The following is a 20026-nucleotide window of genomic DNA, read 5'->3' on the forward strand; positions in this document are numbered from 1 at the left end:
CAATAAATTCAAGTCTTGTACATACAGATATTTTTTTGTTAGAATATGAAATGTCCATTATAAATTCTCTGAAGGCAGAAACTGCATATTCTACTATTTCCCCTTCTCCAGTCCTCTGGCAGTTAAGAGTTGTACGTACAGTATATGTTCAATGAATACTGGATCTTTTTTAGATTGTATCAAATCTTGGAGGCCATAGGTTTCAGTGATCAAGAAAAAGAGAAATCAAGGGACAGTTTTTCCTCTGAGAAGCTTCCTCAGGGCCCCTTTCATATCCTGGTTCCTTAAACTATAGATGAAAGGGTTGAACATAGGAGTCACCACAGCATACATCACCGTGGCCACTGAGTCTTTCACAGAATAGGTTTTCAGAGGTTGCAAGTACACTCCAAATAGGGTCCCATAGAAAAGGGAGACCACAGCGAGGTGTGAAGCACAAGTAGAGAATGCTTTGTACTTGCCATTGACTGAGGGGATCCTTAGGATGGCCTTGACAATCTGAACGTATGAAATGAGCATAAACAGAAAGGGAACGATGAAGAGGAGAGACCCTGTTATGAGTAGCACCGCCTGGTTGACTCGGGTGTCAGAGCAGGCCAACTGTAGTAGGACATACATCTCACAGAAGATGTGACTGACTTCATTCGGCCCACAGAATATTAGGGTGGCCATGAGGACTGTATGAGTCAATCCATAGAGAATGGAGAGGACCCAGCAAGGAATTAGCAACAGAATGCAGAGTCTGGGACTCATGATTGTGGTATAGTGAAGGGGACGGCAGATGGCCACAAAGCGGTCATAGGCCATCACAGCCAGGAGGAGATTGTCCAGAGCTACCAATGAAACTAGAAAATATAACTGTATCAAACACCCAGTGTAAGAGATGGCTTTTTTCTGAGTATATAGATTCACCAGCATCTTGGGAACAGTATTAGAAACAAAGCAAACATCGGTGAAAGAGAGGTTAGCCAAAAAGAAGTACATGGGGGTGTGGAGGTGGACATCAGAGATAATGGCCAGGATTATCAGCAAGTTCCCAGCCATAGTGATTAAGTACATAGCCAGGAACAGTCCAAAGAGAAAACTCTGGTGTTCTGGATTCTTAGTAAGGCCTAGGAGGAGAAACTCAGAAACACTGGTCTGGTTTTGAAAGCCCATGTCTCTGTGAATGTAACAATGACAAACATTTATGTAGCAGCGACAGGGTGCTGGCTTCCTTCATATTTTAAAATACTGACTTGTGAATAAATGATCAATAATCAATTATGTGAATAAATTAAAGCAAGTTTAAATGAATACATTTTGAAATAATGAATATATGTATGAATCATTCAATTTAATTCAAGAAAAATTAACCTTTGCATTCTAAGTATTTACAAAATAAGAAAAATAAGGAAATAAGGAATAACCAAAAAAAGTCATTATCCTCAGAGCTTAATGAATTGTCAATAAATTCTGATTACAACAGAAATAATGAATAGACTACTATATTTAGGACAAGGAAATTGAGATTCACTAACTAGGCAAAGTCTTTAAATGCTCTGAGACTCAATTCTTTAAGACCATTACAAATTGTAGTCAATGAAAAATATTGATATATTTGACTTCAAATAAGGTATTCATTTTGAGAGAAACACTGAGTGAAGTGCTGCATATAATTTCAGATGTGGTCACTTTTCAAAGTTGCTTTTATTTAAATGATGTGTTTATTTAAATGATATGTGTATATTTAAAAGAGAATGTTCAAAGTTTCAGAGTGAGGTAGTTCAAAGATATATCCAGAAATGAACATGAAAGTTAAACAAACAAGACATCGACATAGCTTATCACAAACTATAGAGAAGTCAAGAAGAGAAACCAAAGATAACTTGCTGATGTTGAGCCTAGGAGAATGGGAAAGAGGAGAGCCAGTGAACTGGGGGCTTTTGATTCTGTACAGTTTGCGTCACCTTGTTCAGATGACCAGATATATAAGTAGAGGTATTATGTATGTTGTAGAGGATGCAGAGTGAGATGAGGAAAAGCCAGTGTGACAAAGGAGAGAAGAGCAGTGGACTTGAACCTAAAAGGTGAACTGAAATCTAGGTTCTGACAGTTACTTCAGTGTAACTGCAAACAGGTGGCTTGATTACTCTGAGGATCATTTTCTGCATCTGTAAAATAATAATATGTGAACTAATGTAACTCCCATGGATAGAATAAAAAGCACTTTGTAGAATGTTAAATACTATATAACATGTCTGTTACTATTTATGAGGACTGAAGAATAGACAGTGTGGAATCAAAATCATTTTAATGTAAGGGTGAAAACTAAAGGGCAACATATTAAATCTAATAAAATAATTAACTAAGCTACATATGTTGTCAAGGGAGAGCTTTCTCTCTGAATAAATGCTTAACATCTATTGTGTTGCAGTTCCTTAGACTATAAGGAAGAGTGGGCAGAGACTTTATAGATTTGGGAATATTTTAGGGGATGAATAAACTGTTTATATTGATCTTGACATGATATTCTACTTTGTGCTCCCAAACACAAACGATCCAAGGACGTACAAAAAGGAGACATTCAAGGAGGCAGTCAAATTTGATTGCCTGGCTTTTGCTGTGGATATTCAATAGTTTCCACAGTGGATAAAGCTCCAAGACTAGGAATAAGGAGGACCTGAATTCAAATTCAGCCTCAGATACTTATTAACTGTATGACCTCCAGGGAAGTCATTTATTCTCTTTGCCTTAATCCACATGAGCAGAAAATAGCAAATCACTCCAATATATTTGTCAAGAAAGCCTTCTTTGAGGCAAGAAGAATTGGGCATTACTGGATGTCTGCACAACAGCAATAGGAGGTGACTGATAGGTCAAGATGGCCCACTGTAAGAGATGCTAAGAAAAATAACCCCATTCTTCTGACAGTTTGGAAGGAGGTAGCTCATAGCTAATGACTCTTAGCAGGCCTGAAACAGTGACATACCCTTACATGACCTCAAGAGGGAAAAAGAAAGAAAATAGTAATAAATTTCAAAATATCTAGATTCCTCTAGTAGATTAGTTTTATATACTCTTTTGACTCTTTAAACCAATTTGAATTATTTAAGAATTTACTTTTTCTCTAGTAAATCAACCTGGAAAGAGCTATGCTTAAATTACAGTGTGTGTTGGAAGAAAGAATGATGAAAGAGAGCTGGATGTCTGGAAGCTATCCTAAGCTCACAGTCAGTTTTTAAAAAGATTATGTAAGAGTTAGGACAGAAGGATTGTCAATCAGAGTAAAAAATAATAATTCTGCACATGAACTACATGAGGGGTTATAGAAATAGATTAGAAACAAGACTTCAGCCCAGACTAAGATAGTGCTCTACACATCCAAGGAGGCTATAAATATTAGCAGTCTCAACCTAGCTCTTTCATATTTGTCCATTCAATTATCTTATTCACAGATTCTACAGGTTTGAATGTCTGTACATCCATGGACTGGAATCCAAGGTTCAACTCTTCTCGGGATCTAGCACAGTGTCTATAAATATAAAGTAATTGTATGTGTTTTTAATTGAATTTTATAATAGCTTTTTTACACATTAGCATTGTACAAGTCATTTCCTTGGGGTTCTTGAAAGTATAATTAGAAACTACTATATAACACTATGCTATATAAATGTTTTGCATCCTTTTTCTTAGGTGTTCTTCACAGTAACCCTCAGATATGGTAGTCCAATTATAGGATTAGCAGTATTTTATAGATGGCCTATAACACAATCTCAGAACATTTAAGTGACATGTCTATGATCTTGCAATACATCACAGAAGAGGACTTTGGACCCAGATCATCTGTGCCAAGCTTCAGTCCTTTCTTCTATAACATGCCACATTTCATATGACTCTCATAAGTTGTCTCATATATCAAACCTACCTGACATTTCCTGAATATGATTGACTCTAAGTAAATGTATTCTTCTCATATATGTATCCAGTCTCGGGGGGGGGGGGGGGGGAATGAGAGTTTGGATGATCCACTCCAAATTGCTTCCTTAGACCAGGCTCGAGAAAAGATGGATGAAGTGTACTGTGTGTGTGTGTGTGTGTGTGTGTGAAAATATGCCTACATGAATGTCAGCATTTTTTAATGTCTATATAGATCTCTGTTTTTTGTATATGTCTTGGTATCTGTGTTTAACCTGAAGGGAATTCTTCCATTTCGAGTAGTCTAACTCTTACCTAGATGGTTTATGCTGACCTCAGGAGCGGTCATACAAGGCCACGACTCTGCTCTCTTACCTCCAGATGATGAGACATTCACAGTGACATACAACACAGGAACAGAGGAACTTTTTCTTCCTTCAGTAGGCAAGTTGATGCCTGAGGTTGGGAAATTCCAATGTTTTCCTAGGGAAATAATTATTAGATATCTTGTCTCTAAGCCAGAGGGGTCTGAACCAGGACAGTGTGAAGAATATATATATAGAGAGAGAAAGAGATATAGATGAGATTTTAGGGATCCCCTGGGAGACAATTCCTAAAGTTACTTATTGTAGATCAACAGAGATAGTTATTTCATCATGATTCCATAGTCTGAGTATTCTCTGGGGAAGAATCTTAGGAGACAAGCCTCATAGGATGGAAACATGCTCTCCTAGACTCCATTCCAGACCAAGATCTGGCGCCAGCTTCACTAGGGAATGTTTTAGGCCTATTCCTCTCTCTTCTATCCTTTGGGAACCATATCCCCATGATATTACTCTCTTGAGGCCTTTCATAATTCATCTAGCTAGAAATAAATTAATAGTTCATATGCTGATCTCAGTTTTCTTTAGAGCCCTCATGGACAGTATATTTAAAGTCATAGAGACATCAGATCGAAAAACTTTAGGGAACCTGAAACGTGATTTCATTCAATCCTAAATTTTACATCCTGGGTTATCAAAAGATAAAACTTGAGTAGAGATATACAGATATTGACATAAATATACTAGCAAATGATAATTGCAAAAGACAGATACATTTCCATTTAAGCAAAGATAGTTTTCCTGGAGGATATAATAGTTGAGCTAAACCTTGAAAGGTGGGTAGTAAAAGGGATTATAGGAAATGACATTTTGAGTATAGGAAAGAGTATTAACAAAGAATGTTGAAAAGTATGGAAAATGTTTGAAAAACAGAACATTCAAGTTTGACTAGAAGGGAATAAATGTGGAAAGCAAGAGTGAAAGATAAACCAAACATGGTGCAATGGGACAGAATGATATGATCCAGTCAGATGTTGATTAGTCCACTACATAGATACCTAAAGTTTTAATTGAAAAAAAATTTTTGCATATACTTTATTCTATCTAATGTTTACATTTATGTGTATATTCAGATCTGCACATGTGTTTACATGCATGTATATGCAAGGACAAATGTGATTTTTTTACTGCTTATCAATGTTTTCTTTTTCCAAACAGATAGGTTATTTTCTCAATCTGTCATCATAATGAGTCTCTCATTGGGAACAATTCTGTCACTTTTAGAAGAAATCTGTGCTCCAAGAAGTTTTAGAATTACCACTATAACCCCATCTCCATTACTACATAATTACTAAATGCAATCTAGCCATTCAATTAGTACTATTAATCTATGAATATTTTTGAACCAATAATAGATTATAGGAAAATGTATAAAATCCTATCATACTGAATTTAGCTTCCTACTAAGAAACCTTCAATGAATGAGGATTAGGTAAAAGAGCTGGGGATATATAACAAGAGAGAAGAGAAGTAGCAAGAGGTCATACACCTTCTGGTTTCCTGGGCTTCCTTTAAGGTGATTCATATCTCGCCTATCCCAAGATGGCTTTTCTAGTTTTATCCCCACCCTCCATCATTCAAAGTTAGTGCCTTTCTTCTGATATTACCTTCCATACAGTATGTATAAATCTTGTATGTATATATGTGTGTTTGAGTTAGAATATGAAATCTTTGTGGACCAGGACTATGTACTTACCCAACATTTGGTATATCATAAGCACTTAATAGATATTGATTGATTGATTTACATAGGATTATAACTCTAGACATGGAAAGAACATTCTTCAACCTCATTTGAGAAATAAAGAAATTGAGTTCTATAGAGGTTTAATAACTTGCCCATAGTTACACAATGAGAACTTGAACCCAGATCCTCTAACTCTAGAGTCAGTGATTTATCGATCTTAATGTTCCTCATTTTTAATATTTGAATATTTTTTAATTTTTTTAAATTTCTAAATATTTTAATGATTGAAACACAGAAGACAGAAAATATTTGTTTTATTTTTACCCCAGAAATCAAAACTGGAAGCAGTGAAGACATGTTGAAAAGAAGCAAATTTAGTTTTGACATAAATAAAAACTCCCTAACACTCCATATAACAAGGACAGATTCATTTTCAGAGTGCCTCAAATGTTGGTTGGTTGTTGTCCTTCATTATTATAGAGGACCAAAATGGCATCACTATATTAGTGTCTAATTAGAGTCAAACACAGTGTGTTCAACTGTGACCAAATCAGTCCAATACAAGCTCTGAATTCTGTAACAGAGGTCAGGTACAAATAGACAATTTGGGATGTAGGGTGTGTTCAGGGAAGACTAGTACATCTGGTATTAGGGTTGTCCAGATCAGATCTTTTCAGGGCTGCTTTCCATCTTTGGTGTCCACCTAATCCACCTAAATCTCAACTATGGCTCCAAAAAACTAAAGCATTTAGGGATTCCCACTGATGACACAGTGGAAAGAATGAGGACCTAAATTCAAATCCACTGTCAGACACTTACTACCTATGCAGACCTTGGGCAAGTCATTTGACCCTGACTGCCTTGCATCCAGGGCTATCTGTAGTCATTCTGATTCATATCTGGCCATGAGACTCAGATGGCTCTAGAAGAGAAAATGAGACTGCTGATTTAGCACAGTACTCGCCTTACTCAAATCTAAGTCATCTACATATCATGACATTACTTCCCTGATATCATGTTCTTCTTCACAAATAAAGGACAAACATCATCATCAAACCATTTTTCAGACAGGCTAAATAAACCAGGTTAAGGATAAAGGGTCTCAAATCCACTGGTGATCTGAGGTGTATCTAACCCAAGCATGTGAAAACTTCCCCAGGTGGAATGATGAAAACAAATTCTTGCAATGTCAATGAAGGCAGCCAAAGCAGGCGCTTTGGTTAGACATCAAATATTACATCTCAAGCCATCACCAGTTGACTAGACTTTGCCTTGCCACTGCACTCTGTTGACTAGAAGAGAGAGTGAAGCTGATTATTTCATGTAACTCTGTCTCACTTAAATCCAATTCACATACAAATCAAAAGACATCATTTTAGCATTTTTTTACTATCTCAAAGTCCTGTGGTAATAGGCAAGTAACAAAACAGAAGGTATGTATAACCTGGAAACTGTAGTCACAACTCTGCACACAGGCAGCCCAGGCCATCGTCTTCTCCCTAGAAGCAGCGGTGGGATTCAGAAACCTTTTAAAGATCACACTATTTACTTTATTGAATGATAAAGGGACTAGAAATGCCTTAAACATTGTCTGCTTACAAAACCATGGTCTGATTACTGCAACAAGTGGAGATACTACCCTGGGGTCAAAAAAAATGTACAAAAACTTATGCAAAGATGATTCCATTCATCATCAGTATATGGAATGTATCCCCTCTCATAGACAACACAAAATTCAGTAGACTTGAAAGACGAACAGCTCTTGTGAGACTACCAAGCAGGTATCACATTCAAATAGTATCCCTGAGTGAAACAAGGCTGGCAAATGAAGGCAGGCTTACAGAAGAAGGAACTGGGAGACACACTTTTCTCGAGGGGTCACAGTGAAGAGGAGCACCATGAAGCTGATGCAGGTTTGCAATCAGAATACAATATAATCAACAACCTTGTAAGTCTGCCAAAAGGAGTGAACTATAAACTCATGACAGTACAATTGTCACTTGCAGGAAAAATGTCATGCCAAAATTATCAGGGACTGTACTTCTACAATGATGAACTTTGATAAAGTCAAAAAAAAATTATGAAGTTCTGGAGACCCTTATTGTCAATGAGTCAAAAAAGAACAAGTTTATAATTCTGGGTGACTAATGCTAGTAGACTCAGACTACCAGACATGGCAAGGAATTCTTGGGAATAATGGACTTAAAAATAGCAATGGCAAAGGTCACTTACTACTGAAGACTTGTATATCTCAGGACCTTCTCATCACCAATCCTGTCTTCCATTTACCTAAATGCAATAAAACTTCCTCGATGCAGACTCAAAGCAAACACTGGCATCTAATAGACTATATGATTGATGTGGAGAAGAAACAAATAGGATGTGAGAATGATGTACGCAGAGCTAGACTGATCATAGACTTCTCTTCAAACTAAAACATTCACATTCAACAAAAATGATGACTTCAAGGCAAAATGACTACTAGAAGGATTAATGTCAAGAGATTAGAGAACTTCTCTGAGAGGGAATAGTTCGCTGTAACTTGGAGGAAAAGTTGTGCTATCACACAATTGGCAACTGTGGAGCAGAAAAGAAATAAGCAACTTTCAGAGCCTCTATCTACTTCTAGTCTCCACATGGAAGAAAATAGGTAGTCTCTCTCTATGAGATTCATGATGATTGTAGTGGAAATACTTTGGAGAGACTTTGGAGCATGCATACATATTTTATAACTAGTATATGGTGGTCTGTTAACCATATGATAGTGGCCTCTTTAAATGGCTGCTGTTAAAGAAATAGAACTGGGGGTGCCTTCTAAAGAATTGAATCTATCTCCATCTGTCTCTATCTGCCTGGAACTCTATCTCTGATTCTATATTTCTCTATCTCTATGTCTTTGTCCCTATCTCTGATTCTCTGTCTCTGTCCATATATCTCTGCCTCTGTCTCTCTATTTCTCTTTCTGTGCCTGTCTCTGTCTCTGCCTGTCTCTGTCTGTCTCTGAGTATCTCTATCTCTGTCTCTGTGCCTCTTTCTGTCTCTGCCCTCTCTCTCTCTCTCTCTCTCTCTCTCTCTATCTATCTATCTATCTATCTATCTCTGTATCTGTCTGTCTATCTCTGCTTATCTGTCTCTGTCTCTGTCTTTCTTTTCTCTCTTCTCTGTCTGTCTGTCAGTCTGTCTCTTCCTCTGTCTCTCTCTCTGTCTCTTTTTCTGTGTGTGTGTGTGTGTGTGTGTGTGTGTGTGTGTGTGTGTGTGTGTATCTGTCTGTCTTGGGCTCTGTCTTTCTGTGTCTGCTTCTATCTGTCTGTCTCTCTGTCTTTCTCTGTCTCTCTGTACCTGTCTTCTGTCTTCTCTGTCTCTGTCACTGTCTCTGTCTCTCTGTCTCTGTCTCTCACTCTGCCTCTGTCTCTCTCTCTGTCTGTCTCTTCTCTCTCTCTCTCTCTCTCTCTCTCTCTCTCTCTCTCTCTCTCTCTCTCTGTCTCTCTCTCTCCCCCTCCCTCCCTCCCTCCCTTCCTCTCCCCCTACTTTTTGTTTGACTCCTTCACTGATAACTTCCAGTGAAACCTAAGGGGAGAGTAAGGCCAAGAAGTGGCCATGTGTGTCTTTTTAGTTGTTATTTCACTATAGGTGAAAGCTGGGGACACAAAGCCTGTGAGTTTTGGAAGATAAGAGGAGTGAGCCACTAGAATTCAGAAGTTTTGGAGTTCGGGAGTTGGAATCCATGCAGGGTTTGGCAGTCAACTCAGCTTGTGTGCCCCAAGGATTGAGGAGCTTAGGGATACAACCCTCATTGGTAACAGACAATAATGGTGCACAGGGACATGGTTTTATTGAGACCAAAGCTAGATAAAAACTCTCCTAGGTTGTGCCCCTCAGTCACTGGGGGGGGATATGTTGGAACTTTTGTCGTATTTTTATATTTTCAAAATAAATATACTTTTGTTAAAGCTAATTGATATTAAATAGTAAGGTAAATTTGTATGTTAATCATCGATGACTAATAATGGGGGGAAATAAGTGATGGGGAAATAAGTAAGAGGAGAGATATACTGACAACTCAGAGTTATTCTCTAAAAGCCTGTAGGAAGAAGTAATAAATTGATTATAGACTAGTGAACCCAGAGTGAACATAGTCTATATAAAGGCATCACAAATTAGAATGAGCTCCCTTGAAAGGTAGTTGCATTCTCCTTCTCAGAGATCATTTGAGCAAAAGATACCTTGTATGGTGTTTTGTAAAGGAGATTCTCTGTGAAATAGGGTAAATTAAGTGATCACTAGGCTCCCTTCCAGTTCCAAAATTTATGATTTTTTGTTTGTGTGATTCTGACTTAATTTTAATTTTTAATCATTGAAATTTCCAATTACATCATAACATTTGTTCTTTATGCCAAGACATGATTACTTAAGAAGTAACATAAAAATGATATCAAAGAGTTTTATAACCAGGAAATGGAGTGGGTTGGTCAAAGAGCAATAAGACTGACAAACTTTTATGCTGCACTGATACTTCTATAATGTTGAATCCAAAAGAAATATCCCCAGTGGTAGAATTAATAACCTTTATGGTAGAATTATAGGAAAGAAATAAACAAAAGCTGAATAGGATGAGATGACAGTCTTCAAAATGATTGATCCATAGGGTGGTTAGGGTATGATCCCTCAGAGCAGTTAAGAAACTATTCAGTCTCTAAGATCTTGAAGTCTGATATTTCTCTCTCTGACCAATTTTCTCTCCTCCAGTATCATTCCCCACTCCCTTGATACAAAGTGCAGTCTGATTAACATAAGAAAAACACTAGATTTTCTATTATCTGGTTTCACAATTACTTTGCAAAACTGTATTAGAAATGTAGAATTGGGGAGCAGCTAAGTGATGCAGTGGCTAGCACACCAGCTCTGAAGTCGGGAGGATCTGAGTTGAAACCCGATCTCAGATACTTAAGAATTACCTACCTGTGTGATCTTGGGCAAGTCACTTAACCCTTGCAAAACTAAAAAAAAGCAAGAAACGTAGAATTTGTTCACTAGCTCCTCACAAAGTTCTGGTGACAAGGTGAACATCTCAAAGATGTGTCTCCTATATTTAGGCACTCCTCCTGGAAGTTCTATATTGCCTCATTTGTAATTGATATAAAAACGTATATAAAGTTAAAGGATGCAGAGCTTTAATAAGTGAGAGGCAATAATACAGTAGAACTTTATTAGAGGTATCATAATCATCCCTGAATGTATATAACCATGGAATTCTAGGGATCTGTTCTTCTCGAATCATCTATATACCTTTTTTTCCCTCTCTGTTAACAACAAAAGTTGATCTTTAGTCAGAAATAAGAGGAAATAAAAAGTATTGCTTTTATTATTATTTTATTACTGATAATAGCAACACATATTTCAATGGCACATCTACAAAATGCTTTCTTTTAAGCAAAGTTTGCAAAGCACTTTTTTTCAAAAATGAACTCATGAAGTAGATAGAATAAACACAGTTTTTAGAGTTATATATCTTCATTTTATAGATAACTATCAAGACTGTGGAAAAAAACCAAAAAACTAATTAGAGAGTAGAATGATAAAAACCAAGGTAAATAAGACTCTGGACAAATTTTGTTTTACCATTATACCAAAGACTTGACATGGAAAAACTGGAATCTTCTAGAGATTGATCTTAATAATACCTAAAATCCTGGAGGACCAGATGGTCTTACTAGAGTGATGAGAGCCATAAGGAATGGCAGAAATAGGAGAAAGAAATTTTTTTAATTGTTCATTTGCTTATACCTTGCACCTTTTTTAATCAGTAGAAAGCTATTGATCAAGATAAGAATCGAGATGGATGGATGGATGGGAGGAAGACATAAAGAATGGATGAAATTATTACCCTGTCTGTTTCCCCTCCCAAAAAATTCTTAATCCACATCTCCTTACTGATTAGAGAAGTTCTAGGAGAATAGAAAAAAACAAGTGGAGATCATTCTTTTTTGTTTGTTTATTTTTTTATTTAGTGGGGCAATGGAGTTAAGTGAGTCAGAAATAAGAGGAAATAAAAAGTATTGCTTTTATTATTATTTTATTACTGATAATAGCAACACATATTTCAATGGCACATCTACAAAATGCTTTCTTTTAAGCAAAGTTTGCAAAGCACTTTTTTTCAAAAATGAACTCATGAAGTAGATAGAATAAACACAGTTTTTAGAGTTATATATCTTCATTTTATAGATAACTATCAAGACTGTGGAAAAAAACCAAAAAACTAATTAGAGAGTAGAATGATAAAAACCAAGGTAAATAAGACTCTGGACAAATTTTGTTTTACCATTATACCAAAGACTTGACATGGAAAAACTGGAATCTTCTAGAGATTGATCTTAATAATACCTAAAATCCTGGAGGACCAGATGGTCTTACTAGAGTGATGAGAGCCATAAGGAATGGCAGAAATAGGAGAAAGAAATTTTTTTAATTGTTCATTTGCTTATACCTTGCACCTTTTTTAATCAGTAGAAAGCTATTGATCAAGATAGGAATCGAGATGGATGGATGGATGGGAGGAAGACATAAAGAATGGATGAAATTATTACCCTGTCTGTTTCCCCTCCCAAAAAATTCTTAATCCACATCTCCTTACTGATTAGAGAAGTTCTAGGAGAATAGAAAAAAACAAGTGGAGATCATTCTTTTTTGTTTGTTTATTTTTTTATTTAGTGGGGCAATGGAGTTAAGTGACTTGCCCAAGACACAATTAGTAAATATCAAGTGACTGAACTCGAATTTTAACTTAGGTCCTCCTGACCCCAGAGTCAGTGCTCTATCCACTACACCACCTATTTGTATCCAAGAATCATTTTTCATAATTTTCTTCTCTTTAATATGACCACCTAGTCAAGACAATAGCACTTAAATTTATTTAAATAAGTTAAAGAATTTATATTAAGTAAATATATTATTTATTAAATATAATTATTTTACCTTATTAAGTAAATGAAATATTTGTTGGTTCATGTGTTTCTATAGCGTATATACATTTATATATATATTAAGATATTTAGATTTATATATCACTGTTCCTTATTACAGAATAATTCATCTCTCTCCTTTTCATAAAATATTGTTCTCTGAATTGTGAACTTCAGGCTCACAAAAGGAGGGTCACTCGATATAGTGAGGAATAGGAGAGAAATATTGCCTGATACAGTTTTTCTTTGGTTTTCTTGGTAAGGTTCATAAGCCATGAAGATAATAAAAAACCCCAAAGTATAGCATAATCCTCCATGTAATAAGGATGTCTAACACCATTCATATAGACAGTCACTCATTCTAATCCTCATCTTATGCTTAAATTTTTCATATTTGGAATCCTTTATTTTAAGAGTAAAAAAATAAGAATCTGAGAAAGATTCCTGGTCACTTCTGCCTTGGAACTATTTGCAGATTTATACCTTAACTAATGCTTGATAAATAAAAAGTGGCAAGTTCTACAATACCATTCCTCTGACTTGCTATATTCTGCAGAAATCACAGTGTCCTCTATATTGCCTCAACTGCATTAGATCAGTAAGCATTTTTTAAGCATTTTCTATATAACAGGCATGGAGAGCACTAGAGGATGCAAAGAAAGACAAAAATATTATTCCTATCTTTGAGGAACTCCCATTCTACTGGAAGAGACAACATGCAAATATCTTTGCTTGTGCACAATATATAATGTGTGAATAAAATAAAATCTCAGAGAGAAGAAATTTAGGAGTTTCTTTCCACAAGAGACTGATAAAGTCTTCCCCCAGGAATTAGGATTTGAGTTGAGTATTAAAAGTCAGGGAAGCTAGGAATCACATTTTGAGGATGGAGAGCATTCTAGAAAGTGGGAATGGTAGATACTAACTACTACCCTCTCTCATGACTGGCGGGGGGGAAACAAATTCAAAACAAAACAAAACTTCATAAAACAATATCTTAGAACTGTATGGTACATGCAAGGTCATTTTGGAGAGCACATACCTAATTAGGAAGGTCTTTCAGTCTTTCATTAAGGACTTCATGTGATATTGAAATACATTACTTCTTAAGTCAGCCTTTTCCAGTTAGAAATGTCTCTAATTATAGTTCTTCTTTTCTTATGTTAAGAGAAAATTACTCTCTTTGTAACTTCCATATGTTGTTTTTAGTTCTATCCTTATGGACAGGTGAAATCCTTCACATGTGAGCTTATTTAACATTTGAAGACTGATAACATATCCCCAAAACTTTTCCTTTCCCCAGGCTAAACAGCCCCACTTCTTTCATCTGGACTCCATTTGGCACAATTTCAAGGCCATGATATATTTTCCAGGGGACATATCCAGGTAACTAATGTCCTTCCAATGTCCAATTACCAGAATTGAATATAGTGCTATAGATACAGTCTCACTAGTATAAAATACATTGGAAAGATTGTGTCTCTTATTCTGGACACTTGATCACCTAAATAAAGATGAAAAGTTATATTTTGTTTTTACTGCTAAATTATATAGTTAACCCATGTTAAATTTATAATCTACTAAAATCTCCAAATTTCTTTCATAAAGACTATTTCCTACTCATACTTTACCCTTATTTCACTTATGAAATTAATTTTTATTTTCAAACCAAATATGGACTTTTTATTTTTCTATTCTATGATTTTTCCTATGAGATCTAGCCCAGTGTTCTAGCCTCTTGGGAAATTTTTAGATTCTGACTCCTTTAATCAGTATATTAATTATCCCACTCATCTGTTTAAACACTTGAAAATTTGATATGCATTCATCTAAGTTGGAAAAAGCTGTGAAATACCACAGAACCTAATACAAAATCCTGGGGATAATACTCAATAGCCATTTTATTTGGTGTCACTTCAGACTGACATGTAAAAAATTATTTCAAAATATTTTACAATACGAATTTACCCAGGTTTTCTTGGGTTTGTTTCAAAATGAAGAATTGCACAATCACAAAAATTTTAAAAACAACTATTTCACAGAGGAAAATACTTACTTAGTATTCTAGGTTCTCCACAATGAGGTCCTATCCTATCTTTACAAACTCATTTTAACTTTTCCTTTCCATGTGCTAAAATGGTGCAGTGGATCGGACACAGGACTTGGAATCTGGAGAACAGGAGTCCAAATCCAGCCTCAAACATTCAACACTTATTAGCTGTGTGACTTTAGGCAAGTCCCTTAACCCTTATTATCTAATATCCAGGACCATCTCCATTCATCCTGATTTATTTCTGGTCACTGGACCCAGATGACTCTGGAGGAGAAAATGAGGCTGGTGACTTAGCACTGTCATGGCATCACCTCCCAGATATCATGGTCTTCTTCAAGAATCAAGGACAAACATCATTCATGCAACCAATATTTCATATTCACACAAAAAATAACACAATCCCTTATAAATCATAGCTATCTAATGTTTTAATTAATGAAAGAAAAATTACATGTCATTTTTTTATCTGTTTCTATTTCTGTCCCTTTGCCTGCCTCTGTATATTCATCTCTCTGAAACAATGTGGAGCTACGCCTCCAAAAAAAAATCTACCACTGAGATACTGTGTGACCATGGGCAAGATCCTTAGAGGCTCTGAAGCAAGTCCAACTTTCTAAGATTGTTGCGCTCCATCTGTCTCTCTCTCTCTCTCTCTCTCTCTCTCTCTCTCTCTCTCTCTCTCTCTCTCTCTCTCTCTCTGTCTCTCTCTGTCACACACACACACACACACACACACACAGTTGAACATAGATTTTGTCTGACAAATACTTGTAGATTTTTGAAAGATTGCATCAAAACTTGGAGTTCATAGGTTTCAGGAGTCAGAGAAGAGTGAAATCAAGGAACAATTTTCCCTCTCAGAAGCTTCTTCAGGGCTCCCTTCATATCCTGATTACTTAAACTATAGATGAAAGGGCTCAGTATGGGGGTCACTACAGCATACATAACTGGCCACTGAGTCCTTCACAGAATAGGTTTTCAGAGGTTGCAAATAGACCATAGAGTCTCTCTCTCTCTCTCTCTCTCTCTCTCTCTCTCTCTCTCTCTCTCTCTCTCTCAGATCTTCCATATCATTGGAAACTTTCTCCCAATGTTCATCTTTTCTCTGTCCCTGACCCTAGTTTTTTTGCCTGTTCTTAATTACTTCCATTCTTTTTGTTCATTCTCCTCTCCCCACAGAGAGACCACAGTCAAGTGTGAGGCACAGGTAGAGAATGCTTTGTACTTCCCAGATGCCGAGGGGATCTTCATTATCGTCTTGACTATTTGAATATAGGAATAGATCATGAAGGACAAGGGAGTAATAAAGAGCAGACCGCCAATTACAATTAGCACCGCCTGGTTGACCCGGATATCAGAGCAGGCCAACTGTAGTAGGACATACATCTCACAGAAGATGTGATTGATTTCCCTGTGCCCACATAGTCAGATATGGCCACTCCACTATTGTCTTTTCTTAATTCCTTTCCTTTATTAAAATGGAGGGTTCACTTTCAGCATGTAGTAGTTTTGAAGAATATCCAAAATTGACAGCGAAGATTAAAAAACAAAAAGTCAGGAGGACAACTGATTTTGCAAACTGTTTAAAGGAAAGAATTTATATAACTTGATGACTGCAAAGTATCTGGCACATGAGGCACTTAATGATTGAATAATTGATTGACCAACAACAAGCTAGACATGAGGTGAAGGAGAAGGAACCAAAAATGACTTGAGAATTCCTGGCCTAAGAGTCTGACAAATAGGATCACTGGGATGATGAGTCCATGTAGAGGAGACATTTGATGATGTTTGCTAAAATGTGTGCCAGCCATTATGACAGAAGTCTCAGGTAGAGGTTTTATGTAAGGAAAATATGAAACAGGTGAAGAAGCAGCATTATGGAATGTGGAAAACATGTGGTGGACTTGGAATCAGAAGACATGCATTCAAATCCAAGGTTCTGACAACTACAATTACTTTGAGACTTGTTTCTTCATTTGTTAAACAGAAATAATGTAACTTACCTCACAGGGCTTATAGGGGAAAAATACACCTTTAAACCTTTAAATATGTAAAATGTTATGAGTTGTGGAGCTGAAATAACCATTTTAGTATCTAGATTAGAGCTAAGAGAAACAAATGAAAATATGTCACAAAGTAATATTTTATAATAAGCATTATCTCTGTTTTATAGAGGAACTGCAGCTAAAACTCAGAGAATTTAAGTGGCATGTTTGTGGACTTGCCATAAGACACAAAACTAAGACTTCAAACCCAGATAATCACTAATCCATATGGTATCCTATCCTTGAGAGGATGAAGTTGTTTCACATTCTTGACTTCCCTTCAGTATGACAAGTACTAGGCATATAACTCTGCTCCCTTCTTAGAGGCCCCTAATGTGATCCATAAAGAAATGCCGCAGCAGGGGAAGGGGGTCAGCAGATGAAATTAAACATTCCGGCTCTATGGGACTTGTTTTATTATCTCTTAGAAACAAATACTCAGATCTCCTGTGAAAGTCTCTCAGTTACATCTCCTATGAGACAATCCTGACCTCTGGGATGCCCCAATTTTTCACACCTCCCCTCACCTTTTGTCCCTCTTGATTGCAAGGACTATTTTTTTTAACTTTCTAGTATCTCCAGTATGTAATACAGTGCCTTACACAAAATAATTGATTAATAAATCCTGGCTGATTGACTGGACTGACTCATTCAAAAAACCAAAGTGCTGTTCATTTTATCTCTGTAATAGCTCTTGCATATGTCTCTTTCTTTCTCTTTTCAATTCATTCAAACATGGCAAAAAAAAAACCTTTACTATTTCGATAAAAAAATCAGAGTAGCTTTCTAACCATTCTGCTTGCCTCTAGTGCTTCCCTTGTCCATATCATTCTTCATATCACTGTCATATTAATTTTCCTAATTTGTCATCTAATTACATTATCAGCTCAAAAATCTGTCAACTCTGCCACCTATTACCTAGTCCCAGGTCAAAAACTCAAGGTTGTAGGGTTAGGAGGTGACAGTCTCAGTAGGGAGGTCCAAGGCTTTGTATAGAGAAAGAAATAGAAAGAAATAAGATCAGAAATCAGCAAAAGCAATGATGTAACTTCCTACAGTCTAGAGGTGAATAACCAATCCTGGAATCCCAAACCAAAGGGGGTTATTCTGTTACTCAAACACAACAGTGATTTTCAGTTGGCTGACAAAGGTTGAGTCCAGAAGTAAGCTGTTTTACTCAGATCCTAATCCAGTTTAGAAACTTGCAAAGATCAGACCAGTGGAGAAGTATCAGATTTTGCCCTGTATTATTTTGGAGCACTGAAAGCTTCCCAAACTGCCCCTGAGATCCTAAAATAATGCTATACTCAATTCCCCAGGAAAGCAGAAACAGGACGATTCCCCTCCAAAAGTGCCTCAGAATCCATCAAGTCTAAAAATCAGTAAGTAGTCTGGGAGAATGAATAAACAAAAAAGAAGAAAAAACAGAAGAAAATTGTTCCAAAATAACTACAAGTTTTGTCTCAGAAGAAAAAAAAATAGCCTGGCCACAAATTTCACCAAGATTCTTGATAGAGAGGAGGCAAGATTTCTTAAAAGAGTCAAAAATGGTTTTATAAATAAATGAGAGTGATTGAGTTAGAAAAAAAAAAAATTAGAAAGAAAATTAACAGCTTGGTACAGGAGATATAAAACTCTTCCCAAGTAAAAAACACCCTGAATACTCAAATGAATCAAATAGAAGTGATGCAGAGAATTATAAATGTAGAAAAGTTATAATCAGAAACAAGTTCTGTAATTTTTAATGCTGTTAAACGTGGGAATCTTGTTAAGGCTGAGGAAGGCTCTTTGCTCTTGAGACATAAATGGATTCCTATTGCTTCATTGTTAACGGTAAAATTTGTATCCTGTCTTCTCATTCCCAATCCCCAGCCTCCAATCTTCTACTTGGTTTTGGTCACATAAAGGGGGAGGGATTTCCCCTTTTGCCCTCAGCCACCAGATGAAGGGCAAGGCTAAAAAAGTGAGCTGAACTCCACTCAGGGCCAGTCTGTTCTCCCTGACTGTCTTGCTTCCTCTCTTTATCTCCCTATCTCTATCTTTGTCTCTGTCTACCAGGCAACCACATCTAGTCTTTTGTTATTCACCCTGTCCTAAAGTGCTTGTTGGCTCTTCTGGAGGAGGAAAAGTTTTAACCTGTTTACTTTATAATTTGTAATAAAATCCTGCACAGTTCTAAATTCCCAGAGAGCATGTGAATACCTTTGTCTTTCAATAATTCTTGTTTCTTGGTTACCCCAAAATTCCATCATTTTGGCAACCTCATAAAGGGACACACTTAATCTCTCCAGATCTGTTCAGACATCTATGAGGTGAGAAAAATTCTGAACTAGGCTATCTTTTCCTTGATCTGGCTAAATTGGACTCTCAGGAAAATCTTCCCTTATTCCTGGGAAATTGCAGAGAAGAGTGGCTGAGGGGTCCAATGTTGAGAAGACTGTGTTTTGTGGTGAGTTTGGGTTGACTAGTTGAAAACCAGGGATGCTGGTGTGTGGGGGTCACCTGCTTTTTCATAGTTGGGGGCAATCTGCTTGTGTCAAACATAGATGAATTTAAAGGTACAATCCAAGGATTTTGATGGCTTTTTGAAGCTTTTTGAGTAGCACAAATTTGTCCTTGGGATAATCCAGGAGTGTACTGGGAGGATTTTTTCACTGAGAGTTTGTCTGGCATTTTAAGAAGGAAAATGGCAAGTTAAGGATTTTTTCTGCCTCCACTCTTGGAGGTCAAACAAACTCTTATCTATGGTTTAATTTATGCTTTCTCTCTTTGTCTTTGAAATGCTCTCTCTTCCTCTCTACAGCCCCACCCCTTCAGAATGACTGGGGGGGGGGGGGGTGAAAGACCCTTCTTTCTTTGACTCAACACATGGCTACTAGATATCAACTGCACCCCTCACCCCTAGCTCAAGTTCCATCCTTGAGAGGGGTGGGGGAAGGGGAAGTAAGGGGGAAGATTGATTGACATGCCTCATGGTCAATTGAATAAGAGAAAAG

The 20026-nt window shown here is 36.7% G+C and overlaps 1 protein-coding gene across 1 annotated transcript; it reads right to left on the reverse strand.

The window, feature by feature from the left end:
- Positions 1 to 225: 225 nt before the first annotated feature.
- Positions 226 to 1158, reverse strand: LOC141510894 (olfactory receptor 1D2-like). Its single transcript, XM_074220313.1, has one exon. It carries the CDS (start codon positions 1156 to 1158, stop codon positions 226 to 228), a length of 933 nt encoding a protein of 310 aa, XP_074076414.1.
- Between the last annotated feature and the right edge of the window lie 18868 nt (positions 1159 to 20026).

This window comes from Macrotis lagotis, chromosome 1 (assembly GCF_037893015.1).
Source record: "Macrotis lagotis isolate mMagLag1 chromosome 1, bilby.v1.9.chrom.fasta, whole genome shotgun sequence".
Classification (NCBI taxonomy): Eukaryota; Metazoa; Chordata; class Mammalia; order Peramelemorphia; family Peramelidae; genus Macrotis; species Macrotis lagotis.